At 39.8% G+C, this 27,954-nt stretch overlaps 2 protein-coding genes and 1 long non-coding RNA gene across 6 annotated transcripts in view; 2 read left to right on the top strand and 1 right to left on the bottom strand.

The window, feature by feature from the left end:
- The window catches only part of Slc2a13 (solute carrier family 2 member 13), a 266,862-nt gene extending 261,605 nt beyond the window's left edge, over window positions 1-5,257 (top strand). Inside the window, exon 10 of the mRNA XM_005067125.4 lies at window positions 485-5,257. Within this exon, the coding sequence (XP_005067182.1) occupies window positions 485-711 (227 nt within the window). The 3' untranslated portion in view covers window positions 712-5,257. The remainder of the gene's footprint in view (window positions 1-484) is intronic.
- Window positions 5,258-10,956: 5,699 nt separating this feature from the next.
- LOC110340408 lies at window positions 10,957-27,863 on the top strand. 3 transcript variants are annotated; one of them, XR_002382220.2, is made up of 4 exons: window positions 10,957-11,179; window positions 18,675-18,814; window positions 22,188-22,311; window positions 25,892-27,863. It is a non-coding gene; the product is annotated as an uncharacterized LOC110340408 (long non-coding RNA). The 3 variants fall into 3 exon arrangements; XR_002382221.2 differs by lacking the exon at window positions 25,892-27,863 and adding an exon at window positions 24,584-24,816; XR_002382222.2 differs by lacking the exon at window positions 25,892-27,863 and adding an exon at window positions 23,586-23,705.
- CUNH12orf40 (chromosome unknown C12orf40 homolog) overlaps window positions 18,024-27,954 on the bottom strand; it is a 56,638-nt gene continuing 46,707 nt past the window's right edge. For both annotated transcript variants that reach the window (XM_040753957.1, XM_021225470.2), the window contains 2 exons: window positions 22,885-22,967; window positions 18,024-18,789 (listed from right to left, as the gene is read on the bottom strand). In XM_040753957.1, coding sequence (XP_040609891.1) covers window positions 18,304-18,789; window positions 22,885-22,967 — 569 coding nt within the window. In that variant the 3' untranslated portion in view covers window positions 18,024-18,303. The remainder of the gene's footprint in view (window positions 18,790-22,884; window positions 22,968-27,954) is intronic.

The raw sequence follows: 27,954 nt of genomic DNA on the forward strand, positions 1-27,954 counted from the left end.
TTCAATGTATCAAGTGTATATGGGTATACATTTCATGTGGGGTCAGAGGACTTTGTGGAGTTGGTTCTCCCCTCCTGTGCCCGTGTTCCAAAGATCCAACTGAGAGCCCAGGCTTTCCCACCAAGCGTCTGCCCTGATGACCTTCCGTACCTCTGAGGATACAAGACAGACATGCATGTGTGTGTATAATAGGACCCCTTGGTTATTATAATACTAAAGAGAGTGTGGAGAAAACAGTTGGGAGACAGCAAGTCCCCTCAGCCTGGGATCTGAGGGAGACTTCCGAGAAGAATTTGCCTGTGAGCCATTTTGCTGACATGGTTTGAGTTTTGAAAGATTAGTTGCATCATGGTCACAGGACTGGAACAACCAGGTAAGGCAGGCTAGCAGACGCTGTTTGGTTGCATTTCATGCTGTAGTTATGTTCCAGTCAGAATCGAGACTCTCAACACGGGGCTCTTCACTGTATCCTTTCTCCCTGCAGGAGCATTCTTCCTCTATGCCGGCTTTGCGGCCCTGGGACTGCTTTTCGTCTATGGCTGTCTTCCTGAAACGAAAGGGAAGAAGCTGGAGGAAATTGAATCGCTCTTTGACACCAGGCTATGTACATGTGGCGCTTCTGACTCCGATGAAGGGAGATACATTGAATACATTCGGGTGAAGGGAAGTAACTACCACCTCTCTGACAACGATGCTTCTGATGTGGAGTAACTTTCAGCTGGTGACATTTTCGTTACTGAATTGAATGTGGGAAAAGGCCAGCACTTGGTCACTGCCCTGCTCGCAAGCCGAGTCTCCCCACAGTCCTTCCGAATGACTCCATATTCTCGAAGACTTGGCAAGGAGAAAAATACAACCATGGTGATGTTTATTTTCATAAACAGAAATGATATAAAAAAAACCAAGAGTTTTCTTAAGCAAATGTGTATAATCCCTTCTTGAGACGGTCTAAACATTACTGTTGTACCCAGTGACTTCAGTAGGACCCCTTTCTCCTAACACCATATACAATTATTAGTAGTGATACAGTCAGTGATTATCTAGGCAGATCATATATATATATGCATATATATATTTACAAAGTATTATTTAAGATGACCTAAAAGTATTTAATGCCAAAACATGGTCTATTGACCCTAAATTTTCATACCAAGTAGTGGCTTTTCTATGATCAGTTGGTACAAAGTGAATTCCATCTAAACTTCCATCTACAAATTCAGAAGTCCTATCAGGACACAGTTGTCCCTCTCTCCTTTGGATTCCAGATGTTGGCTTCTGTCTCCAACACAGATATAATCATTTCTTCAGAGACTGAATACACAGGATCTTTTGAACACTATCCAAAGTAGGCCCTTTGAGGGTTATTTTCATACTTTTTTGCATTGGTGATGAGTATATTTGCACAGATAAGCTAGCATGTTTTGATAAGTATATTTTATTGTCAAAGTGAGAAAGAGCAGATTTTTATATATCCTGGTCTGTTTGTCACAATTGTATGCACAATTGGAATGCAATGGTCGATGTAAAGTCATGTCAGGTTGTCCACTGTATTCCAGGGTCAGTTTAATGCACACCAGACCCTCCACATGGTCACTCCCAGGCTGCTGCTGCTCCGTGCCTTCCTTGGTGTTCACTGACAGCTGCTGGCAGACTGCTTTTCTCTTTCCGATACACTAGAGGAAGGAAGTCAGTGGCAGAAACAGTTATTGACATTTAATTAAACCCTAGGATGCTTTTCCCACATGCTATTGGCTCTTCCTAAGGACAGAAGCTCATCTCACTACTAATTACTGTGTTTTCCCCTGAGAAAATGCGAGCTACTTTTCATTCTGTCTTTTCTCATTCCTAATAACTTGCTACATAACCACAACTCAGAGCTGTGTCTGTTTCTTTATCTCATCCTTGGTTTGGTTTTCTGTCTGCTCTAAAAAAACCGAGATTTCTTCTTTGGAAAAGACATAGATAGGCTATAATCCACAGTCAGTAAAACAGGCTGACTTACCTTTAGACACGATCTCTCAAAGTATTTCCTGGTCTCTATGTTCACCCAATACTGAATTCCTAGTTTTCACCACCCTACTAAGAGTTATGTGTGGTACAAATAAAATTCCTTGCTTACAAAACTCATTTGCTAGTTCTAAAGCTATGGATGAATCTAATGACCAGTTAGGAACACATCAGTTTAATGTTTTACACAATGATCTAAACACCTAATTAAGTTCTGTATCCAAGTGAATGGAGGTTAGTGATAAAATTGAGTATTTTAGCAAGTCGCCAAATGTTTATTCTTCTTTTAATGCCTGGCTTATTCTTTCCATAATTACCAAGCTGAGATGCTAGCAAAGGAAGTTTTTCCTCCAGTCACCACCAGAGGTACTAACACAGTCACTTACGTGACCTACAAATTCTTCAGCCAAGCGAGGGAGTTCTCTCTCTTTGGTTGTTTAATGTTATTTTAAAAAAATAATATAGCATTTTAAAATTTTTTTCTCAAATTAGGTGCTTTGAGATTTATTTATAGAGAATATTAGTACTGATTTTTCTCTAAAACAGAAGATATTATTTAATAGGAAGAATTATTTGATATTTATCTCTTAAGAAGTTTCTTAACTCAATAGCATTTTACAAGATCAAATGAGCTATTATGTGGAATAGTTGGCATATTATTGGAAGAAAACTGAGTAGAGTAATCCTTTTTAAAGTATATTTTTCTGATTTTTTTTCAACTTGTTGCCTCAATTCTTCCTTTCACAGTCCATGTAGCCTTAGGCACACATGTGTCTGCAGCTGGCTGACACATGGGACACATGGGCTAACACATGGGACTACACATGACACAAAGGGACAGCTGGGTTGCTAGTCCTGAAAGCTGAGTGTGATCTGTTCTTGCTGACATAAGAACAAGTATGTTTTCAGCTTTTTGTGCATAAGTTAATATAATAATGGGAAATTGTCCACATTTCTCTTGACCTGTACCTTTCTTCATTTCTAAAAATTATTTCTATATTAATATTCCATACCTTTAACATACAAGACAGAGCAGCACATATGACTTATTTATAACTTTTAAAAAAATCAACTCAGTACTTGAAAAGGAGCCTTCTATAATCCAGGTATGCTTTTTAGATTTGGTGAATATTTATATCAAATTAAAAGTTAATTGTTGGAATTTTCAGATTTTTATTCTATTAAACACCTTTTATGTTTCTAGTGTCAACTGCCAACTTGAAAACCACCCATGTGAAATCATCAAACATATATTTTATAGGACAATTTCTATATGATATGATTTGATCTACCATGTTAAAATAGATTAAGCAGTGCTTGCCACTGCAATAATAGCTTTCTTTCCAAACATGCTGCAATTTCAATACTGGTGTGTTTGATTCAGGGAACGCTATGTGAAGAAGGTTAAGACCATGCCTGCAACCTAGCTGGATGGCTAATATGTAGGACAATTAAGAATGCATCATTTGTCTACGTATAAGTACACACTGTTGAACATGATTCTCAAAAAGGTTTGGGGTTATGGGCTGTGGTAGGGTGCTGGCCTCAAAAGATGGGTGTTAATATTTTCCTTCCAAGCAAACATCTCTTATAACTTTGATTGTGACACCTACCTTAGTCATTATCTAAAACATTGCTTTGAATGTGTGTGTGTGTGTATGTGCGTGTGTGTGTGTGATCTAAATAAAAGATGTTTCCAGGAGAATAATAGCAGAATCATCAGTTTATCAGTGAAACACACTTTGGGATACATTCTTAATATTTGTTATTCACTCTAAAGTGAGAGATCAGTAGAAGCACCAAATTTATGAATTTCTGCTGTGATTTTAGTTTCTATTAAACAGGGGGAAAGTCCGGGGAAAACAAATTGATAACTTGCCCATTTACTTTATAAAAGCAAAGTAAAAGTCAAAATGTATTGTTAATAATTGTAAATCTTGGGGCAGGGTGAAGTGATGTTTTAGATGGTGTCACCCACGGGTTTTCCTTAATAGCTGAGTGTAATAACTTTTCAGTTGTCAACCTCAGACCATTTTTAACTAGGAAAAAGAATTAGATGGTACAACCAGGTCAGGAGTAAAGTGTTTTTGGTATACTCTCTCTAGAAAACTAGACTACATTCTACCCTTAAGCTCCAAAATTATAGGTGAAATTCATAGTTCAAGAGTAGCCACTGCCTATACGAGACTCAGAACTGTTCTCTGGGAAGTTCTTCATGTCCCTCAGTGTGTCCATTTCTACCAGTCCTACTCATGCACAGGTTGGATAGTGTAGGTTCATTCAGTTCTCCTAGGCCAGTACCAGTGCTGCCACCTTCTGGGAACTGCAAGAAGTTGCAAATGCCAAACAGCTACCTGTCTAGTTCTTCCTTGTGTGCTTGTTTGGGGAAGGAAATGCTCACGTGCCAATCATCACCAGAGAGTCGCTTTACAAGTATTCACGTTCGGAAACACCCAGAAGTATACTGTGCTTATGAGTACAGAGCAGGATAATTCTCCAAATCTTCACAATTCAGTCTATAGCACTTGAGTAATTTGGTCAACAGGATTTTCACTGCCATCGTTTATAGATAATATTCACATTTTAGACAATTAGGTTCATGGGATTGATTTTGTCATATCCAAATAAATAGAATAAGAAATGAACTGTGCAGATAATCAGTATCCAAACATGGATCTATACTTTACAAAGTTTTAAGATTTTGCTAAATTCAACATTATCCCATTTCACTGAGATTTAGACAATATAATGTTAACTGTAGCCAAAGTAGAAATTTATGTCCTATATACATGTCCAGTATTGTACCGTGTCTCTCTTGATGTTACAGTACCGTTTGTAATAAATGTTCTAATTTCTATTTAGGAGCTCTAAATATACATCTCTATTAAATCAGGAGTTTCATGCTTTTAGAGGCATACATATTTTGAACTGTACATTTTAATTTTCTGAATGCATGTTATATACTGTTTAATACTTGACATATCTTGGAAAATCTAGTCTTTTCATTCCCACCTGTGACATACAGAATATCTCTTGAAAACTGCCACTGTTCCATTTACCAAATCATGCTAGCCTATAATATATCAAAAGTATGGTATATTTTATGGAGATCTAGTGATATACATGTAAATGTTTTTTAAGTTATTTTATTGAACTTCAATATTTACATAAAGTTATAATCTTTTTTTAAAGAAAGTGTCAGTGCCAGAGCTGTATAAGAAAATAATCAAATAAAGGTAAAGACAATTCATTCTCTTGGACTCTTCCTCACTTCTCATCTTGGATTTTAGTGTCTGGGTTACATAGTGAACACACTGTGGGAACTGTAAACAAAGTGTTTTATAATAATTTTAATTTTATGTTTGCTTGCATGTAGATCCGGAAGAGGGCATCAGCTCCCCTGGAACTGAAGTTCTCAGTGAGTGCTGGGAATTGCTTGGAAGGGCAACCATTGTTCTTAACCACTGAGCCATCTCCTCAACCCCCATTCTGTTCTTTCTATCAGAGGGTTGAAAAGGGCAACATCCATTAATGACAACAACAGCAATTGTAAAGAAGCCATTTGACAGATCTGCAAGTTCCTGCAGGGTCAGATCTTGCTGAACTCAAGATCTGTGCTCAAGTTTCATTCTCCCAGAAACTGCTTCTCTGTATTAGTTAATCCCATAAAACCACTCAGAGGGCAACACAGAGCGTTAGGAATAAAAACTCAGAGTGATTCCTTCTGGGTGGACTTGCCTGCTTATATATCAAGTGTGACTAAACACCTTTCTGTAGAAGTACAACCCACACCTGAGATTGTGTGGTCATCTTCTTGAGACACCGCAGACCCATTTATTATAGCTTAGCACCTAACCTGGGGTTTTCTGTCTCCTATCCCTGGAAGTGTAGGATGCTGCTTTGTTTTGGCCACGCTAGTAATGGAGATAAGCCTGGTTCTAAGCTCAGGGAAACAGAAAAAGTACACCAGCAATGCAGAGACATGGGTCCAGTACAAACACTGGGCAGTAAGGTAACCTGGTACACAAGCCAAGGTTTTAAAATAATGAACAGAAGAAAGCTGTCCCTCCCTGTCCAGGAGCTCCTCAGCCAGAGGCGGTATTTTGCACTCACCTTCTCCACCCTTCCATGATGAGGTTTTGTCTGGCTTGAGCTTGCCCCTGTCTTGTGCATGCTGTCACAATTTCTGTACCCTGTTGTATCTAGGAAACATTTTCTTTTTGTTGTTAGTTTTTTGGTTTGTTTTTTGTTGTTGTTGTTTGTTATTTTGTTTTTTTTTTCCGAGATGGGTTTTCTCTGTGTTGTCTTGGCTGTCCAGGAACTCACTCTGTACACACAACTGGCCTCAAACTCACAGAGATTCACCTGCCTGTGCCTCCTGAGTGCTGGGATTCAAGGAAGAAAACACTGTTGAAGTCATTGTCTCCCTCTAGCTCTTACAATCTCTCTGTCTTCATTTCTGAGAAGTTCCCCGGGTCTTGGTGGAGGGATGTGATATTTAAGCCCCACTTAGAATGGACGTCTGGTAGGCTTGCCACTCTGCAGGGCAGGCCCTGTTCCCACAACACACTCTGGACTGGATAGAAGAACGTGGAGGATGGGAAGACTCAAAACTCAAAATTGGGTGAGGAGGGAGGGAAGGGGAGACGTGAGAGGATTTGGGGGTGAATTTGATCAAAACATATTTTAAGAAGTCCTCAATTAATTGAAGAATATTTTAAATACTACTAAGCACTACTAAGTGTTACTAAGTAGGAACTAAGTCTGAGATAGATTATTACTATACATGAAATAGTGTGTTTTAATTGGATGGGGGTAGGGGAAATGTCCAGACAGTTGATTCTTATTCTTTTCCTATTAACTTAACTATTAGACATGTACACTAGCAGAATAATATAAGATTCAGATAGAAGCTATATAGGTATGGACATCTAATTGTTGCAAATTTGTCAAAAACAAATGTTGGGGGGAAAAGATACTCTATTCAACCAATGGTGCTAGCAAAACTGGATAGCAATCTATAGAAGAATGAAAACAAATCTGTATTTCTCACTCTGCACAATTCAAAATCGATTCAAAGAAAAGCAAAGACCCTAATTTAAAACCTGAAACCCTGACACTGTTAAGGGAAAGCACAGGAAAATTACTGCAGGACAGAGGTATAAGCAAGAACCTTCTAAATAGGATCCCAACAGCACCAGAAATAACACCAACAACTGGCAAATGAAATGGATTATATGAAATTCAAAACGTTCCACACAGAGAAAGAAACTATCAACAGAGTGAATGGCAGAAAACCGTCATCAGCTATACTTCATAAAAGGAATTAATATCTAGAAAATATGAAATACTGTGAAAAACAAATTCAAATGCCAGCCAATAAATGGGTCAGCACTGAACAGCCAGTTTTCCAAAGAAGACAAATGGCCAGTAAACATTCATTAAAAACATTTCAGTGTCCTTAGTCATCAAGGAAATGCTGATTAAAAGTACTTCCAGATTCCATCTCACCCCAGTTAGATTGGCTGTCATCAAGAAAACAGTGACAACAAATGCTGGAGAGGATATAGAGAAACTGGAAAAACTTATTCGTTGTTGGTGGAAGTGCAAGCTGGTGTAACACTATGGAAATCAGGGTCAAGGTCTCTCAAAGTGCTAAAACGAGAACCTCCATATGGTGCTGTCACATTGCTCTTGGGAATATAGCTAAAAGCCAAATCTAACCACAGAAACATTTGCACATTCTTGAGTGGTTATTGTTGCTTTTTCATCATACTTAGGACATGGCATCACCTAGATGTCTACAAATAGATGAATGGACAAAGAAAGTGTGGACCATATACACAATGGACTTTATTCAACCACAAAGAAGAATGAAGTTATGAAATTTGCTAAGTAATGAATAGAACTGAAAAATATTATATGCTGTCAGATAACCAGATCATATGCAGATCTTAAATGGTTAGATATGTATATTTATGCCAAAGTAATGTACTTATGAAGCAAAAAGATGGGAAAATTAAAAGGAGCTCATGACCTAGGGAAAATAGGCTTTAAAGGAGCATGGTGGGAAACAGAGAGTGTGGCATGAGTGTGCCCAGTGCTGGACATAGAAGAGCACAAGGAGAATGGAATGAGCAGGGTTGGGAAGGAGCAAAGGTGGGGGAATCCACATACAATATTCCATTATAAAAAGACAACACACACACTGCATCAAAGTTAAAATACGAAAACTTGCTTGTGAGTGAACCTCAGCATAGTTATTCTCCATTTCCATTCTAGAACATCGTACTTATGCACCAGATAGATTCTCCATCTCCACAGTGTCTATACTCACAAAGTCCTGCATCACACACACTGTTTTCTGACTGAGGAGATTGCTCAGCCACAGCTCGTAACATTAGTGAGAACCACAAGTTGCAGAGCAGAATATGGGCCCAAGTCAGATTATAGTGGTGTCATTTCTGCCACCTAACTTTGTCACTTCGTTTTTGTTTCGTTTTGTTTAACAAGATTTACAGTAAATAAATGAAACCTGCTGGCTGCTTCTACTTGAAAAATGTTGCAGCTATGTCCTTCTGTACGACCACTGGTTTAGACTTAGGAACTAACCATGAATACTAGACAGAATTTACAGTGTAGTGGAAAATGTAAAAGAATGAAGATTTTGGTTAGGGTCTAAAATGACCAATAATTGCACCCCACAGAAGGATCTAGACTTACTGTCATAATGGGCGTCATTTCTTTGAAATTCACCATCTGTGGAATGAGCACAGCCAGTCTGTAGTGATTACTGTTTATATGGTCTTTCTCTCCCTTCCTTTTTTTCCTTCCTTCCTTCCCTCCTTCCTCCCTTCCCTTCTTTTTTTCTGGTTTTTCAAGACAGGGTTTCTCTGTGGAGTCCTGGATGTCCTGGAACTCTCTTTGGTTGGCTGGTTGGTTGGTTGGTTGGTTGATTGTCTGGTATGTTTTGAGACAGGGTTTCTCTGTGTAAGATCCCTAGCTGTCCTGGAACTCTATCTGTAGACCAGATCACAGAGATCTACCTGCCTCTGCCTCCCAAGTACTGGGATTAAAGGCATGCACCACCACCACCCAGCTTTGTAAGCCAGGTTGTCCTTGAACTCATAGAGATCCACCTGACTCTGCCTCCTGAGCACTGGAATTGAAGGCTTACACCAACACACCTGGCACCTTTCTCTTTTTAAATTTTAACTTATTTTTAAATAAGTTTTTATATCTTACAGATGTATTTTTTAAATCATGTGTCTGTGTCTGTATGCGGACATGTACATATGAGTGAAAATGCTTGCAGAGGCCAGAAAAAGGCATGGGATCCCTGTGAAACTGGAGTTACAGGTGTTTGTGAGCTGCTCAATGGGAGTGCTAGGATCTGAATGCAGGTCCTCTGGAGGGACCAGAAGCCCTCATAACCACAGAGTCATGTCCCCAGTCCCCTCTGTGGGATTCGCTGAATAGGACCGCACTGCTTTGTGGGCACTGGTAATCAAATCTGGGTCCTCTGTAAAAATAACAAGTATTCTTAGCCAATGAGCTGTCTCTCCAGCCAAGTATCATTAGTTTGAGCTAATTTATTTGTGAGAAAAGTCTAGAAAAGCACAATGAAAACGGTGTATATCTGCATTCCACTCATACTGTAACTGGCTCTGACTTTCTTTTTGTACTATCTGATCTATGTGATTTTCCTTTTATATAAGACACTCTGTTAACTATGTGGGGGTGGCAAGGAGACTAGCAATAGAGTCCCCAAAGTTTTCTGTTTGTCTGAGAAAATATTTCTCCTTCTGTTTTGAAGGGCAGCATCTCACCAGTAGAGATTTGCATGTGGGTTCCTTTTCTGAGATCAGGCTGTAGACAGTGGGTGCTTTTTCTAACCAACTAAACACCCTCCGTTTCTTGCAGCCTTTTACGGTTTCTGAGAAGCCTTTGTTCCGACATAATTAGACAGCTTTCCTTTGGCTCTTTCTGTGACTGTGCTAGTGAGAATATGATGTGCTGGACTGTGGGGAGGGGCTTGCTTTTGTTTTCTGTTTGTCCTACCTTCCTCTGATGACTTGCTTTGGGACATTAGGAAATTCCAAGTCCTTATTCCTTCAACTATTTCCTCCCTGCACTTTCTTTCTTTCTTCTTATGGGCTTTCCATTCTTGATACATTAAACCTTTTGTACTTGTTCCACAACTCCTGGATAGTCTGTCCTGTTTTCCTCACTCCTTTTTCATTTTCTGTTTGTGTGGAAGTCTCAAGCTCAGAGATCCTTCCATGACCTGGATCCAATCTGCTATTGTGTTCACCACATAATAGGAAGAATGGGAGAAGATGGAGGACATGCTGGAACCAGAAGCAAGGCAGACGCCAGCCAGCTGGACACAGAGAAGCTGTGGAAGTTAGACATTCTTCATTTCTGTGATGGTAGTTTTAAATGCTATCAATAAGACATTCTCAGAATTTCCATCTGTTCTGATGCACTAGCCACTGTTTGTCTGCTCTTTCCATCAAAGCTCTTTGCATATTAATAATATATGTTTTAATTTCTCAATTTTGTCACTCCAATGTCTAACTTATTGGAGTCTGGTTCTTATATCTGCTCTAACTCTGACTTTAAGCTATTTTTGTTGATGTTGCTTGCCTTTTAGTATGTCATATGTTTATACTAGCATATATAATTTAAATAAAAATATTCTTGTAAGAGGGAGTCCCATGTATTGAATCTAAGGTCTAATGCATGATAGAAAAGTGTCGCTGTTGTAGAATATTATTTTAACTAGGCAAAGTTGTGCTACATTTGTTTTTGCTGTGGAATATTACTTTAATTGTGCGAAGGTGTGTTTCATTTGTTTATGCTGCATTTGTTTAACGATGTAAGGATGTGTGTTTAATTATGTAAAGATTTGTTGCATCTGTGTCATCTTGCCTGCCTAAGGCGTCTGATTAGTCTAAGAAAAAGCTGAATGTCCAATAGTGAGGCAGGAGAAAGGATAGGTAGGGCTGGTGGGCAGAGATCCCAGGGGGAAAAGAAGAACGGAAAGATTGAGAGAAGATGGAGGACATGCTGGAATAGAAGCAAGGCGGACACCAGCTAGCTGGACACAGAGAAGCTGTGGAAGTTAGACCTACAGATGTAAGGAAAGTAATAAGCACCAAGGCAAAAGGTAGGTGAATAGAAACAGGTTAGCGTTCGTTAAAAGAGCTAGTCATAAAGGTGCCTAAGCAAGGCAGAGCACTCTTCACTAATAATAAGTTTCTGTGTCATGATCTGGGAGCTGGTTGGTGGCCCAAAAAGTAAAGGCCTGGAGTATGCCTCTGGGTCTTGCTTTTTTTGACACAGTCTTTTTACCACACATTCCAGGCTGCCTTGCAACTGTGGGCTGCCTGCACTTACTCTTAGAGTGCTGGGATTACAGCACTTACTGTTTTATATTTTATTAGCCAAGTTGCCTAGTGCTTCTAAAGTTTATTGGGGGAGGGTCTTCTTATGCTTTATTCACCAAACATGATATACCAGGTAAAAGAAACTTTTTTTAAAAAATTCGTATCCTTTAATGAAATGGAATACGGGGCACAGGGCATGTGCAGTGACCAAGTGTCAGTCTTTTAGTGTGCGTGTGCTGCTGATGGTGCTTGATGGCTTGATGGTGCTCACAGGAGCCTCTCATTTCCACACTTTCCATGGGGCTGGATAGATGTAGGAGCCGGACAGTTGCAGGCTGAGGTTGTTTGGGGTTAGGCTCTGGTAAACTGTTTCTCCTGACAGTGGGCCATGTTAAAGAGAATGCTCTGTCATGATTCAAAATATCAACTTTATTCCCTCCCTGTCAGATGCATGAAGGAGTGGGGTCCCTGTTCTCACCACATATCACTAGTATATCACATAGACGCGAAACTCAATTTCTGGAGATCACAGGAGGACCCTCATTATAACTGGGTGCCTGGCGGACTTTCCACACTAAGATACGCATCCAATTGCAGCATAGGAGTGCCCACTCAAGCATTGCTTCTTTCAGAGGTTTCTGGTCCAGTAGATTGTGATTCTCTCTATCTGGGCTATCACTCTAGTTGGTTTTCTTTTGACCTTACCTCACATACAGATGAGCTACTGATCTTCATTTAGTTCAGCTTGTGATTTTAAAGACAGATTGTGACTGCTAAGCATCTCCTATGCCAGACTGGAAACCTAAGAAGTTTCCTCAATGCTGTAAAACAGAATTTGCAAACTTCAGCTGAGGCAAATGCAACAAAGCTTAAGAACTTCTTCCAGAAAGAACTTCTGGGCAAATGACTAGGAAAGGCCATGGCTGAGACGTCTCTGAGCCCTGAGACAGGTGTGCATGCTGCAGTCCTTCATCAGATCTCACAGTGCCATGTCTTCCTGACTACTCCAATGCGCCCCATCCTGATGGTTATGAACTCTACCCCCTCTGGAACTATAATAAGCTGGAATTCAACAAATTCTTCCTTCTGTAAGTTAAGAAGAAAATAATATGGCCCAGTCCCATTGGGTGATTAAACAAAGTAGATCTAAACTTAATGAAGCAAGGAAGACAATAAAAACAATCATTTAAAGGAAAACTACAGATTTTAAGCAAACCTGGCAATCTGTTAGTGTTTCCTACAAAGCTAAAAGTTCACTTGCTGAGCCAGGAAGATGGCTCAGGGGGTAAAGTCCTCACAAGTTGAGGTGCAACCTTCGGACCCATATGGTGGAAGGAAATAACCTCTCTTGCAGTTGTCCTCTGACTTCCACGTGCACGTCGTGATATGTGCCCCCACCCCAATAAATACATGTAATAAAAAACTTGAAGGGGGGAGCTCTTGGACCCCAGACTGATGGCTGAGAGGGCATCATGGAACTGATCCAGACCCCCTGAATGTGGGTGTCAGTGAGGAGGCCTAGGCAATCTATGGGGCCTCAGGTAGTAGATCAGTATTTATCCCTGGCATACAAATGAACTTTGGGTGCCCATCCCACAATGAGGGATTCTCTCCCAGCTTGGACTCTTGGGGGAGGGCCTAGGTCCTGCCCTGAATGAAATGTCAGACTTTGGATATCCCCCATGGAGGGCCTCACCCTCCCTGGGGAACCGAGTGGGGACTGGGTGTAGGGTATGGTGGGGGTGTGGGGAAGGAGGGAGAGGGAGCTGGGATTGACATGTGAAGCAAGCTTGTTTCTAATTTTTAAAAAAGGGAAAATTATTCCTAGGGGCATTTTTGGAAGTATAAAGACTTTTCATAGTTTATAAAGATTTTATTTTGAAGATAAAACCTCAAGAAGATTTTATCTGAGTACAATAAAGTATCTTTATTTAATGATAGAAAATATGACTGAAACAGAAATATACATATATTGTCTGGCTATGCCATGTCTTATGTTTCAAGTTTATTCAGTGTGTGTCAAGGTCATTTGAAAATATACAATAAATCTAGCTACAAAATTCAGAAAAGTCTCCTAGACTGTGGCATACACTGCAAGGTTGCACATTTGAGGGTATTGAACAAATGAATCATCCCTTACAGCCATTGTGAATAATTTAAGAAATGACATTTAGTAAATTTGAGGGAGTCACTTTCTGTAAAGTTGAACAGCGATCTCCAAGTACAAGTTGCTTAGTGAAGCAATGACCTACAACCTGACCTGAAAATGAAGTACTTCCTCATGATCAATTAAAGACAATCTTTAATTGAACATTTTTAGCCATAACCCACTATCAATATGTGATTTAAAAGCTAACAACTGAGTAGCAATAGCAGCCAACAGAATTAGCTCTTAGAACATGTGACAAAAGAACCTATATCCTCTGTATGAGCAAGCTATTTCAACCCAAAGAGAACTAAAGACACTGGGAGGGATATCTGAAATATTTAAAATGCCTATGTCTAAGTTAGGATATTTAACACTAGAATGTCATGTTTCTCAGCTTCCTTTATACATAATAGCTTCCCATGCATGGAAACATCTCAATAGAACCCAGACAGATTAGAGTTCACAAGTTGTCCACCAATACCATCTCTGCATTACTGATATGGGTCTTCTTAGTTCATATGTTCAATCTTGGAAGTCCTTCAAGATTGTTTGTACCTGATTCTGTCTGTGGAGAAAGGTCACTGAGGCACATCCATTAGAAATGATGGCGGGACTCACAAGATAGCACAATGACTAAAGGTTCCTGCCACTGAAACTGATAATCTAAATTTGATCCCCAGAACACAGATGGTAGAAGAAAACTCATTCCCACACATTGTTCCCTGACCTCCACATGCATGCCATGAGGTGTACACACACAAACCCACAAAATCTTTTTTTAATGGCCAATTGCTCTTCATTTGATTTTAAGACTATCATTTTGAGTGACTTACAATGTTTCTTTTATGTTTTTTCCCCCCATAGGCTGCATTTTGTAGGTTGTATATATCAAGAAAATATCCATTTATTTTAGATTTTCCAATGTGGTGGAATACAGGATTTTAAAGTATGCCCTTACAGTTCTCTGACTTTCCTCAGTGTCTGCTGTCGTGTCCCCCCTCCCCTGTGTCTCTAATTTTGTTAATTTGGATATTCTCTCACTGCCTTTCAGTTAATTTGGCTATGGGTTTGTCAATTGTATTGATTTTTCAAAAAGAACCAATTTTTTGTTTCATTGACTTTTTTGGTTTCTATTTTATTGGTTTCAACCCTGTTTAATCAATTATCGACATCTACTCCTTTTGTGTAATTTTTTTCTCTAGGTCTTTCAGATGTGCTGTCAAGTTACTAGTATGAGATCTCGCTAATGTTTTTACAAAGACAGTGCTACCAAACTTGCCTCTTGGTACTATCTTCACTGTGTCCCATAAGTACAAGTATGTTCTTAAAGCTTTTAATTTCTTTCTTAATTTCTGTCTGGCCCATTTTTCATTCATTGGTGTTTTTTTTTATCTTTCATGAGTTTGTAAGCTGTTGTTTCTGTTATTGTTGATAGTCAGCTTTAATCCATGGTGGTCTAGTAAGTTGCAGGTTATCCCAATTTTCTTGTTATCTGTTTAGAGTTGCTTTGTGTCCAATTATGTTTTAAATTTTAGAGAAAGTTCCATGAGCTTCTGAGAAAAGGGTATATTCTTTTTTGTTTGGGTGAAATGATTTGTAAACACCTGGTTTATGATGTCAGTTAGCTCCGGCATTTCTTTGTTTAGTTTTTGTCTGAATAGCCTGTCTCTTGGTGAGAGTGGGGTACTGAAGTTACCCAGTATCACTGTGTGACGGTAAATAAGTGATTTAACCTATAATAGTGTTTATTTTATAAACTTGATTTCCCTTGTGTTTGGTGCATAGATATTAAAAATTGCAATATCCTTTTGGTGGATTTTTCCTTTGATAAGTAAGTGACATTCCCTGTCTATTTTGATTAGATTTTATTTGAAATCTTTTTTTGTCAGATATTAAAATGATTTTACTGGTTGTTTAAGTCAATTTGCTTGGAATAACTTTTTCAATCCTTTTACCCTGGGGTGATAGCTATCCTTGATGTTAAGGTGTGTTTCTTGGATGCAGAAGAAGGAAATAGTCTGTTTTCACAACCACTTTGTTAATATGTATCTTTTTATTGGGTGATTGAGATCATTGATGTTGACAGTTATCTATGTGCAGTGTTTTTGATTCCCATTATTTTGTGGTGGTGATCCCCCTCTTCTTCTGATTTGCTGGTCTGATACTATTTATTCCTTATGTTTTCTTGGGTGAGGTTAGCCTCTTCAAGTTGAAGTTTTCCTTTTAGTGCTTCCTGTAGGGCTAGATTTGTAGACAGGTTCTGCTTTAAGTTGGTTTTATCATGGAATCTCTCTCTTCTCTCCATCTATTGTGATTGAAAGTTTTTCTGGGTATTGTATTCTGATCTGGCATCTATGGTCTCTTCGAGTTTGTACACATCTTACCAGATTTAGAGTCTTCATTGAGAGGTCAGGTGTTATTATAGTAGTTCTGCCTTTATATGTTATTTGGTCTTTTTCCCTTGAAGTTTTTAATATTCTCTTTGCTGTATACACTTGGTGTTTTGATTATTGTGTGTCATGGGGAATTTCTATTTAGTGTTCTGTATGTTTGTTACCTTGGTAGGCACTTCTTTCTTTAGGGTGGGGAAATTTTATTCTATGATTTCATTGAAAATATTTGCTGTGCCTCTGACATGGGTTTCTTCTCCTTCCTTTGTTCCTAATATGTATAGATTTGGTCTTCTGACAGTGTCCCAGATTACCTGGATGTTTTGTGTCTGGAAATAAAGCAGTTACATATATTTTTAATCTAAATAAGGATGAGAATGGAAACATATATGTGGAAAATGGCAGCATTTAAACATTTTCTTTAAGTGGGGTATACATTTCTTTTATCATATTTTCAGTGACTGAGATCCTCGCTTCCACCTCTTATATCCTGTTGGTGAGGCTTGCCTCTGAGGTTTGTGTTTGAGTTCCTGAAATTTTCATTTCCAGTTTTCCCTCAGTTTGTGTTTTCTTTATTGATTTTATTTCTACTTACTAGTCTTGAATTGTTTTCTTCATTTCATTCCACTGTTTTTTTTTTTATTTGTGTGTGTGTGTGTTTTCATAGATTTCTTTAATGAATTTGTTCACATCTTCTGTGAGGACCTCTTCTGTGAGGACCTCTTCTGTGAGGATCTCTTCTGTGAGGCTATTTGGAAGTCCTTGTCTTTGCTTCAGCTATAGTGCTTTTCTCAGGGCCTACTGTAGTAGGGTTGCTGGATTCTAGTGAAGACATATTGTCCTGGCTGTTATTGTTTGTGTTTTTATGCTGGTGTCTAGGCATCTGAGTTTGGGATGATTGCAATTTTAGGTGCTGATATTGAAAGACCGCCAGAGTGGGGAGACCCTCACTCAAGTCTCGGGATAAGTCGACACTCCAATAATTCAAGAGAGACCATTCTTGATGCAAGCACACAAGGTTTATTCGGGGAACCAGTACACTGGGGCCGAGCTCATAACCCTTGCAGGGGCAGAGGAGTTCAACCCCTAGTAGCTGCAGTCGGAGTTTTTTAAAGGGAAAAACCAAATGGGGGAGTTAAGCAAACATCATAAAGGATGGGGAAGTTAAATGATAGCTTATGTCTTAACAGGAAGGTTTTCTCAAGCAAGCATTCTTTGGGCATTGTATAGTTAAACATTGAGCAGGAATGTGGTGAGTTAGTTCCTGGATCAGGGAGTATTATCTTTAACATTTATCTTGAGGTCTCTGGTTTCTCGGGAGAGGGCAGAAAGACAAGTTACTCTGTGATGGGCTAGTCGCTAGGGGTCTAAAAATGTTGAGTTGGGATCTCTAAATATCTGGTTTTGTCTTTCTTGGGTGGGTATTTTGTTCCTTAGTTCCTATTGTCATTTCTGGTTCTTAGTAAATTATGGTAGCTGTGGGTTGTATGGTGGGGAATGCTTCTGAGATCCTGATAAGTGTGGCCACCTGAGATGGGGGAGTCCCATTGTGTTTCTCAGTATTGCAAACTAACACTTAGTGATGGAGATTGACTTGGGGGCTGGGGCTGAGGAGGTTCACAGGAATGAGAAAAACAGGTTGTACCACACTAGGATCAACCTAGTCTCCTGAAAATGGGGGCCGAGAGAGAGGAGCACGCACAGCTGACAGTCTGCTACAGAGCTGGGGTGAGCCCGAGGATTGGATTTGGAGCAAAGGAAGGAGAGTGGAGATCAGCTTCCCTGGCCTGTGTGGCCCATGGTGTGGCAGGAGTGCCTGAGGGAGTGGGAGGCTGAGATTAGAGGAGGATGACCAAGTGAGAAAGGCTGTAGGAGATCCACGTGGTCTTCTGGAGATGGGAGGGGGGCAGAGAGGAAGGGGCAGCTGCAGCAGGGGTCTGTAAAGAGCTGCAGCACAGAAAGGGGAGGAGAGGAGGGCGAGCGAAGGTTTGAGGAGCACCCTGGATGGCATGGCTAGCGGGGACCCTGGGAACATTTGTTAGACAATTTAACTATATCAAGATTTATAATAATTGCCAACAGAAATAAAGCAGTTACATACATTTTTAATCCAAATAAAGATGAGAATGGCAACATATATATGGAAAATGGCAACATATATATGTAAATTTCTATAAATAATGTTATTTAAAATGCCTACATAAAATATTAAAAACAGAAATACTAAAATTACAAACATCAGAACTTAGAAATTCCCCTTTATGCTCAGCCTCATTTTTCTCATTACTTATTACATTAATGAAGATCTAAACACTTCCTGTTGCCTTCCAAGATTAAATGAAATACTACATCCTAAACTGAGATTTTAGAGTGAGTTATCTGCAAGTGTGTCCTGCCCTCCAGTGGTATGTGCAATAATATCTTCACTGCAGCTGTCAGCCTTCTGAAGGGAAGTGACCTCTGTTACAGGAACATCGGGACTACTTTTACATGAACACTGGGAAATTATGCTACACTGTACAGCAACATCTGCTGTTGTCCCCAGAAGCAGCTCTTTTTCTGTCTGTACCCCTAAGTCACACCTGCTAGCCTGAAGTACACAATCGTTACTGGTCTTGTTTTGTGAGATGTATTCTGAATTGTGCGGAGACACTGGAAATGTATCAGTATTATTCTTCACTGAAGACTGGGGAAAATTATCTTTCTGTTTATGAATTTTGACCTTATTTTTCACAGTTATGTCACCTAAATGCTCTTCCTCCTTCTCGAGACAAAAAACATCAGTTGTTTCTGTGGCTTTCTTAATTGACTCTTCAGGTTGCTGCTGTGTCTGATCTTCATCTTCAGATATCTAAAGGAAATGAAAGAAATCTATGGTAAGTTTAAAATGGCCATTTCAAAGCAGTCTTTGAATCCAGAGTATAGGAAATTGTGGAAAATTGAAGAGAATATGGTTAGTTACAAATCAAAGCAGATATAATATCAAAGCTATGGGTTTTAAAACAGCAATAACAATTGTCACTGCAATAAAATGCAAAAGAGAAGAGCTGCCTTGTCCTCTTCTCAGTACTACTGTCACAGGCCCCATTCTGCCACAGCAGTCTTCAGCTACTTAAAAAGGGCAGAGCAGTAACATGTTCCCAGGGAGCAGCTACTAAGCTTAACCCTGTTCACTCATGGGCTCATTAAGGGAAACATTTATTAGGGTCATCCCATGAAAAACACTTAAGAAGAAAATGAAGGTATCAGATCACTGGAAATTGAGTGGTTACAGTAAATACTGCAACTGTTCATAAGGGGACAAGCTTTGCTGCCTTCCATTTCTCAAATTTAAAAATAAATTTAATAATTCATAATTTTATGAAGATTAATGAAAATACCATTTGGATGTTGTAATTAAAATGTATTGTTTCCTGGGATTGTAGCTCAGTAGGAGAATTCTTGCCAAGAATGTGTGAAGCTAGCATTTCAGTCACTCCCATGGTGAGGAAAAAATAAAACACATACTGATTATTCAAACTGGGCAGTAGAGAGATAAAGTTTGAATGACAAAAAACTAAAATTAGATCTAGACTTTAGCAGACTGACACCAGGAAGCAAAAGTAGCCCAAGAAATGCACAGAAGTTAGTTAAGCGCAAACTGGAGAGAGCGAGTCTTGTGCATCTCATCCTGTCAACATGAGGGACAGCTGCGCTCACATAGAACAGAGCTGCTGCTTGCTTAGACATACATTACAGAGGTGAACATGAAATTCATCAAGCAATCATACACCTGCACACACTGAGAAAAGTATAAAGAATAAAGCACCTTGCAGACGTAGCTATGAGGCCTTATTTAGACTGGGGAGCCATTGAAGAACTCACCGCAAGCATACTGACACTTGAAACACAACTAAGAAGAGACCCGAGAGGCAAAATACATAAAAGAATGGATCACCAGTGAAGAGAGCAGGCAGTACCTGCAAGGCGTAAGTGAGGAAAGAACTGTCTGAATAGGAGTCCATTAGCTCAGGAAGTAGGGCCAACCTCATAAAACCAAAGCAGGGAAGCAACTGGCAAACCAGTGTGTGTAGATAGGGACACAGACGGGAGACCGATGGGAGACCATCCCATGTGATCAGGAGCCAGCATTCACAGAGTCAGGGGGTGCTGTAAGGAGTGTGGGTAAGTTAGTAAAACAGGAACCCACTGGATGAGATTAACAGGATTGAATGTGTGTTCTTAGAAAGTCATGAACTTTGCTACCCGGAGACAATGTTGGGGCAAAAGCAAAATACTAAGATCTTTTGAGAAGCAACCACAATCATTCAAGAGCAAACTAGTGAGAACATAGAGTAGGGTTCTAGTGAGAAATAGGTAAATTAGAAGTTGATCAAGTGGCCGGGCGATGGTGGCGCACGCCTTTAATCCCAGCACTCTGGAGGCAGAGGCAGGCGGATCTCTGTGAGTTCGAGGCTGGGCTGGACCGATAGCCTCCGAAACAATACAGAGAAACCCTGTCTCGTAAAAACCAAAAAAAAAAAAAAAAGTTGATCAAGTGAAGTGAGTGACTGGGAGGAGGCAGAGTGGGGTTAACTGTTTTCTAGGATTCTGAAATGAACACTTGGGTACACTGAAATAATTGATATGGGATTACCACTTAAAGGAGGATTCAGTTTGAAGTACAAACAGGTAGAGATTCTCTTCACTACCCAAGAAATGTAGAAAAGATCATTTAAATATGGGTCAAAGCTAAAGTCATCAAGCAGCACAACAGTCATCCTAGGGTGCACAAGAACATTGCAGCTTTAGCACACAGGATGACAGAAGGTCCTGGACAGAGCCCTAGTCAGCACAGCATCATGCAGGGAGAAGGACAGAGCATAAGGCTGCAATGGTATAGGAGGGGAGGAAGCTAGCACAGCATCTTGATGGGGAAGCAGAGACAAAAACCACTTCGTTTGTTTACGGTAGTGGGGAATGACTGAAAGCAAGAGCTCTAACACTGAGCTAAACCCTGATCCTCGCACAAATGTTTTAGAAAGATGAAATAATTTCCATCGTGATCAGGAGTCCTTGTAACTGAAGGCTCAAAAGGCTGTGTGTTGGTTGGTTAGTTCACTTTGTCACAGCTGGAGTCATCTAGGAAGAGGGAACATTCATTAATTAAGGGAAAGCCTCTATCAGCTTGCCTGTAGGAAGGTCTATATGGTTTTCCCTTGATTATTGAGAGATGTCGCTGGTGGGGTGGGAGGAGCAGCACACCGTGGGTGGGGCCACCAGAGGCAGAGGTCCTGGGCTGTGTAAGACAGCAGGCTGAGCAGACCATGCAGAGCGAACCCGTAAGCAGCTTCCTCCATGGTTCCCATGTCTGCTTCTGCTTGAGTTCCTACCCTGACTTCCCTCAGTCGTCACATATGATTAGGACATTTAAGCTAAATAACTCCTGTCTTCCCCAGGTTGCTTTCGTAATGCTGTTAAAGTAACAGAATGGTCACTAAGATAGTCTGTAAATACAGAAGTCACTGGTATCCATAGCAAACAGTCTGGATGGCAAAATAGAGACCAGAGACAGAAATAAGGGTAAGGAGTGAAGGGAGGAAATTCTCATTTAAACATGGCTTATCAATATAACATGCCACTCTAGTATGATTTTAGTCTTGAATAATTCTGGGCAGTTTGCCTCATTTTATAAGCTTTGAGACTAAATTTTTAATGTTTACTTGGTTATTATATATATTACAAATTAAATATATTTCAAATTAAAATAAATTAAATTAATAAAATAAAACCTTTTAAAATAAATACACAATGTATAATGTTTAACTGTATACATTCACATGATACATTGTGCACACATATATCAAAGTGTGTGTATATATATCTTGATAAGAAGCTTTTATAAGAATATATTCATTATCCCTGTAAATGTATATCACTAATGCTCAAATGCATGGTTTTACTTTTTGTTTACACTTTTGTTTAAACTTTTTGTTTACACGTTTTTTTCCAGAATAACACAAAACTCATTTAATACATGTTGAAAGACTTCCACAATAAACATTTAATGATACCATCATTAAATACCCGTGAATTGGATTTAATTTATATTATCTTCTCAAGAAAGCTGGCAAGGACACACTGACCTGACATTTTTCTGATGCTGTTAAATACTTCATTAAGACCACTGAATAAATAGGATAGCAAATGATACAAGTTGTCTATGGCTTGAATGAGCATACTATATACAGTGATTTTTTTTTCCAACAGTGCTCCATGGTGGTCAACAAGGGTTATATCTTGAGTATCCAAGAGATAAAGCTATCCAGGCATGTTGGCTCATACCTGTAATTCTACACTTAAACTGAGGCAAGGGGACAACCTTGACATTAAGGTGAGTCTGTTCTATACAGTGAGTTCAAGGACAGCCTGGGCTACATAGTGGTACCCACCTCAAAAATAAAAACAAACACAAACCAACAACAGTGCAACAAGAAGGCCCTTTAAAATCAGGGGACGGGAGTATAGTTTTAAAGTAACTTTAGAAAGACTGCCTTTGCGTTTGCCTGTTCATTCCCTCTCTGGCCTGGTACTGAACACCACAGCTGTAAGGCCAGGGCCCCTTTACCCCTTTCCTTCCTTCTAACCATGACGCTGGAGCTGGTCCCCATCCCTTATGCCTCAGACCTATTAGAGTCCCATCAGTGGGGAGTCCCACCCTCAGCAAGTTCCACTGTACTCAGCTAGAGATAAAAAGTCCTTGTTCAAGAGTGTCACCACCACTGCCACCTGCAATGTGACAAATTTTCTAACATTTTTACATTTAAAATACGTTTAACTTTGAAAACCATTTTTGCTGATGTAATTTTTATTTCCACTATTGGCTCAACTCTTCTCAATGCAGAAAGAGAAAAAAAATCTGAAATTAATACAGCGCATACTAATAATCCCCAAAGCAGTGACTCACCAAGTCAGAAGTGGAGCCGAACGTACTTTCGGTGGGCTGTGGAGAGTAGCTGGCTGACTGGCTGCTCTGCGAAGACTCCAGATCTGAAATCAAGTGTCCATTCATGAGGGATGGTGCCACTCACACGCTAGCAAAGTAGATGACATCTAAGTTCCACTAGCATAACAAACAGCACTTTGAGGTGTGCCAAGCTTAAATTTTTTATGCGGACAGTTATTTATGATGAAAAAGAAAACTGAAGACAAGTGAAGGTTGATATGATTCCCAACAGGGTAATGTAAGGCTACTTTCTTCTCATAGAGTTCAGCAAGGAAGAAGCCTGTCTGTTGCAGGGATCTAGCCCATACCCACTTAGAAAGGGTGTGATGACAAAAAAAAAAAAAGACCTTGTTACCTTGTTGCTGGTAATTTAAGCACCTCTGCAGAAATGTAATCCTGTGACTGAGGTTCTGAGCAGCTGTGGAAGGCCTGCCAGCCTGTGTTTACTTGGGTCACGGCCAATGAATAATACACAAAATTCCTGAGTGAATGTGTAGGAATGGGTGAAGCCCCAAGTAGACGCATGTAGGTAGCATGAGCACAGCCATGTCAAGGACTCAATGCCTCAGATCCATGGAATGGGAAACCGTTCCTGGTCTGCATGCAGTACTGACAGTGTATACAGAACACACTGACTGAAGTATCTCCCTCCTGATGTTTAGGGCCTGAGACTGCTACCCCAAAGACCTTTCACTAAAAATGGACACACCTGCCTCCTTGTTGTATGCAAAACCTTCCTCCTCAATTCGGATGTCTAAAAGAAATGCTGTTTTCCAGGTTACTGTTGGTCTGTACTCCATCAGAGTGCACAGTCACCCACCCCAGCTTTTCTGTTATGTGTCTGTCATTTCTTCACTCTCATTGGCCCAGTTAGGTCAATCCCTAAAGTCATGCAGGTCATGGCATTTCTTAGATTTCATCTTTTTGACTGACCCAGACCCCCTGAATGTGGGTGTCAGTGAGGAGGCCTAGGTAATCTATGGGGCCTTGGGTAGTACTTATCCCTGGAGTACAAATAGACTTTAAGTGCCCATGCCACAATCTGGGAGGCTCTCCCAGCTGGGACTCTTGGGGGAGGGCCTAGGCCCTGACCTGTATGAAATTACAGCCACTGGAGATCCACCATGGAGGGCCTCACCCTCCCTGGGGATCAGAGTGGAGATTGGGTGGGGGACTCAGGGACCTGCTGGGGAGGGCAGGGGAGGAGGAGAGAGAGAGGGGGAGCTGGGATTGACATGTAAAACAAGATTGTTTCTAACCTAAATTTAAAAATAATAATAAATTTCATCTTTTTATTATTTTTGGCATGGCGTTGGTAGTGCATACCTTTAATCTCAGCACTCAGGAGGCAGAGGCCTCTTTGTGAGTTCGAGGCCAGCCTGGTCAACAGAGCAAGTGCCAGAATAGGCTCCAAAGCTACACAGAGAAATCCTGTCTCAAAAAAAATTACATTTTTGTGCTTTGATTGTTCCTTTGTTTTATTTTAACTGGTATCTCCCAGGGCAGATGGCTCTGGCCATTCTTTTTCTAAACCTACTGAGCAACACACAGTAACTTACATGTATCTCGTCATTCTTACTTTATTCTCTTGTTCCTTTCCCCACTATTTCCACAAAAAAAAACTCTGCTCTAAAACACTATACATTAAATTTCCCCACAGACTACTCTGGGGCCTCTGTCTCTGGATTTCAGTAGAAGCTGACATTGAACTGTAGTTGGATCCCTGTATATTGACTGCAGCCAGCTTCCCCCTAAAGGGCAGCAGGCAGTGGAAATGCAAATGAAGACAACTCTCCAGAACCCACACTAAATAAACGAAGTAAGCAAACAAACTCAGACTAGGAAAGAAGGAAAATTACCAAAGCAGATGAAACGATCAGTAATTTGGAAGCAAAATTAGCGACAGAGAGGAGCGATGAGCAAATTGGCAAAGAATGGGCTGGCAAAAACAGCAGAGACAGCTGATCCGAACAGGGGAGAGCTCTTGGACCCCAGACCGACAGCTGGGAGGCCAGCATGGGACCGATCCAGAACCCCAGAATGTGAGAGTCAGTGAGGAGGCCTGGGCAACCTATGGGGCCCTGAGCAGTGGATCAGTGTTTACCCCTCGAATACTAACAGACATCATGTGTCCATAACACAAAGAGGGATGCTCTCTCAGCCTGGACTCTTAGGGGAGTGCCTGGACCCTACCCTGAGTGAAATGACAGAGTCTAGATATCCCCTATGTGGAAGGAATTGGCAATAGGGTGGGAGGATGGGGGGGGGATGGTGGGGGAGTGCAGGAGGAGGGGAGGGAGAGGGAACTGGGATTGACATGTAAAACAAGCTATTTAAAATTAAAATAAAAAAACAAAGAAAAAATTGTAAGCATGAAGGAGAAATTCAGTCAGGAAATAGAAAGACAAAAAGAAAAAGAAAAAAGAAAGGAAAAAAAGAAAAGAAGAAAGAAAGAAAGAAAGAAAGAAAGAAAGAAAGAAAGAAAGAAAGAAAGAAAGAAAGAAAGAAAGAAAGAAAGAAAGCGAGCCTAACAGAAAATTTGGAAATTAAAGTGTTGGGCCCCAGCCTCCATAGGGTCTCTGTGAGTTGCTTGTCAATAACCACAGGTGCATCCTGTTTTCTAGTTCTGACTTACAGCTCCAGCCGTGCCCCACTGGTATCAACCTCTAATTATGAAAACATGAACCCTCACACCTGGGATTTCTCCATTGTGCTGTAAAGCTGTATATAAGGCTGTTCCCTCCTTGCAATAAACACACACACACACACACACACACACACACACACACAAGACATTAAAAATGAAAACCAAGCCAGTAATGCAAAAAAGTTTTAAAGTAAATAGAATAAGAAAAACAATTCCATCCATAAGAATAAAGGAAAGAATACATTTCATGGGAGAATACAAAAATGAAACTTAGCCAAAAAGGAATCCACCATGTCAGACCCTGTCAATTCCTTCTTTCAGGGCTCAGGGAACCCAATGGAAGAGGAGGCAGAAGTATAAGTTCCGTAGGAGATGAAGGACACCAAGAAAACAAGGCCTTCTAAGTCAACATGATCAACACACATGAAATCACAGAGACTGAGCAGCATGCACAGGGCCCTCATGGGCCTGAACCAGATGGGGCCCTAGAGTTGAAAGGAGAAGTAGACACATGTCCTCATCCCTAATCCAGAAGCTATCTCCAACTGATAACCACTTGGAAATGAAAACTTAACAAACTATACATATGGGCAGGCTGAATGTCCAACAGTAGATGGCCAATAGAAAATGAACTCACAACTTATCTTGTAATGCCATGTCAGGGAGTTTCCTTTTTATTAAAAATACATCTTATAATTTGTTATACCTTATATTTAAATATTGTTCTCTTCAGTCTTTCTACACTACAGGTCCTTTGTACATATCCTATGGCTTCCAGATTAATGTTTCTATAGAATTCCTGAGTACTGGCAAGTGGCCTCTGTCCCTTGTGCTTTCTTCCTTCTGCTTGTTTGTTTTGGCCTATTCAGATATATTAGTTTTTATTTTATGTTTTGTCATTTTATTTCATGATATTATTATATTATTAGTCCTTAGAAACCTGTTTGTTTTCTAATGGGAGATAGAAATGGATCAGGATGGGAGGTGGATGTGGGGAGAAACTAGGATGAATAGAGGAAGGGAAACTGTAATAAAAGGGAAAAACAAGTTATTTTAGAATAAAAAAATAGTGTCTAATAATGCCATACAGAAGCCATTGATTTTTATGGTAATTTAAGAGGTTTGGTTTTGGGGGTTGAATTTTTTGTTTATTTGTTGTTTAGTTTTGTCTTTTTGTGCCAGGATCTCACTATGTAGCTCTGTCTCTCCTGAAATTCACTATGTAGACCAGACTGAACTCTGCCTCCTGAGTGCTGGGGTTAAAGGTATATACCACCACACCTGGCTCCATTTTCACAAAAATTTAAAAGAAAATAAATTAATAAAATTGGATCAATTCACAAAGGTTTCTAAGTATCCTAGCAGACCAAATAACTAAGAACTGTGCTAGGACCAAAGACCTAAGACATACTTAGTAGTTACACTTTTATGGACAAAAGTCACTCTTCTATGAATCATGGGCATTTACAAGCCCTATAAACAATTAGTATGCAAGATTTATAAAAGACGCATAGGGCATAACAGATGTAGCTAGATGTCAACTATAAAAAGATACATTCCTTAATGAGAAGCAAGCATCTTAAAAGCAGCACTAGGCAGCATGGCATGTTCACCAGCATCTCTTTTCTAGCTGCTGAGAGGCTAAGGCAGAGTGATCATGGACCACAGTGAGATCTTGACTCCAAAAACAAAGCAAAAGGTAACATGAGCAAAATGTGGGACATGGCTAGCCAAGTAATCTAACCAGAAAAATAAAAACTTAAAACTACCATGAGTTATTAGGTTTAGATAATGATAAAAGATTGATACAGTACTAGTAGATACGTGACTTTTACCTGCTGCCTATGGAAGGCTAAAGAACACACTTACACTCTACAAAGCAAATTTGCATTACTTAGAAATGTAATAAATGTGCAACATGTGAAAGGTGGTTCTGTTCCTAGAAATATACCCAAGAACTTGCATACGTGTGTTCTAGTAATGTCAACAATGGTCAGAATAACTAAGGACGAAATATTGAGAACAGCACAAGTATCTGCTGCCAGGAGATGTATGAATCAATTAGAGCATGTTAATGCAAAGAATTCTGGATAGCAGAAAAACTAATCTGTGAAAGCTATGAATACCAAAATGAATGAACCTCAAAAATATAAATATCAGGGTAATATTGACCTCTAGGGCCCATTTTCTAAAGGACAGTTTGTATTGTCTCAAACTACCTGTGAAATTGTAAATTTACATTCTGTGTGCTCATCATGACTATTTTATAAAATAAAAAAGCAATTTTAAGGAATCAACTGTACTGTAGTCTATTCTAAAATAGCTTAAATATTTGCTTGCTGGTAGAAATCTTTAAAATTTGATTTACTTTCTTTTCTAAAATA

This window comes from Mesocricetus auratus, unplaced genomic scaffold, assembly GCF_017639785.1.
Source record: "Mesocricetus auratus isolate SY011 unplaced genomic scaffold, BCM_Maur_2.0 Super-Scaffold_100010, whole genome shotgun sequence".
In the NCBI taxonomy this organism is placed as follows: domain Eukaryota; kingdom Metazoa; phylum Chordata; class Mammalia; order Rodentia; family Cricetidae; genus Mesocricetus; species Mesocricetus auratus.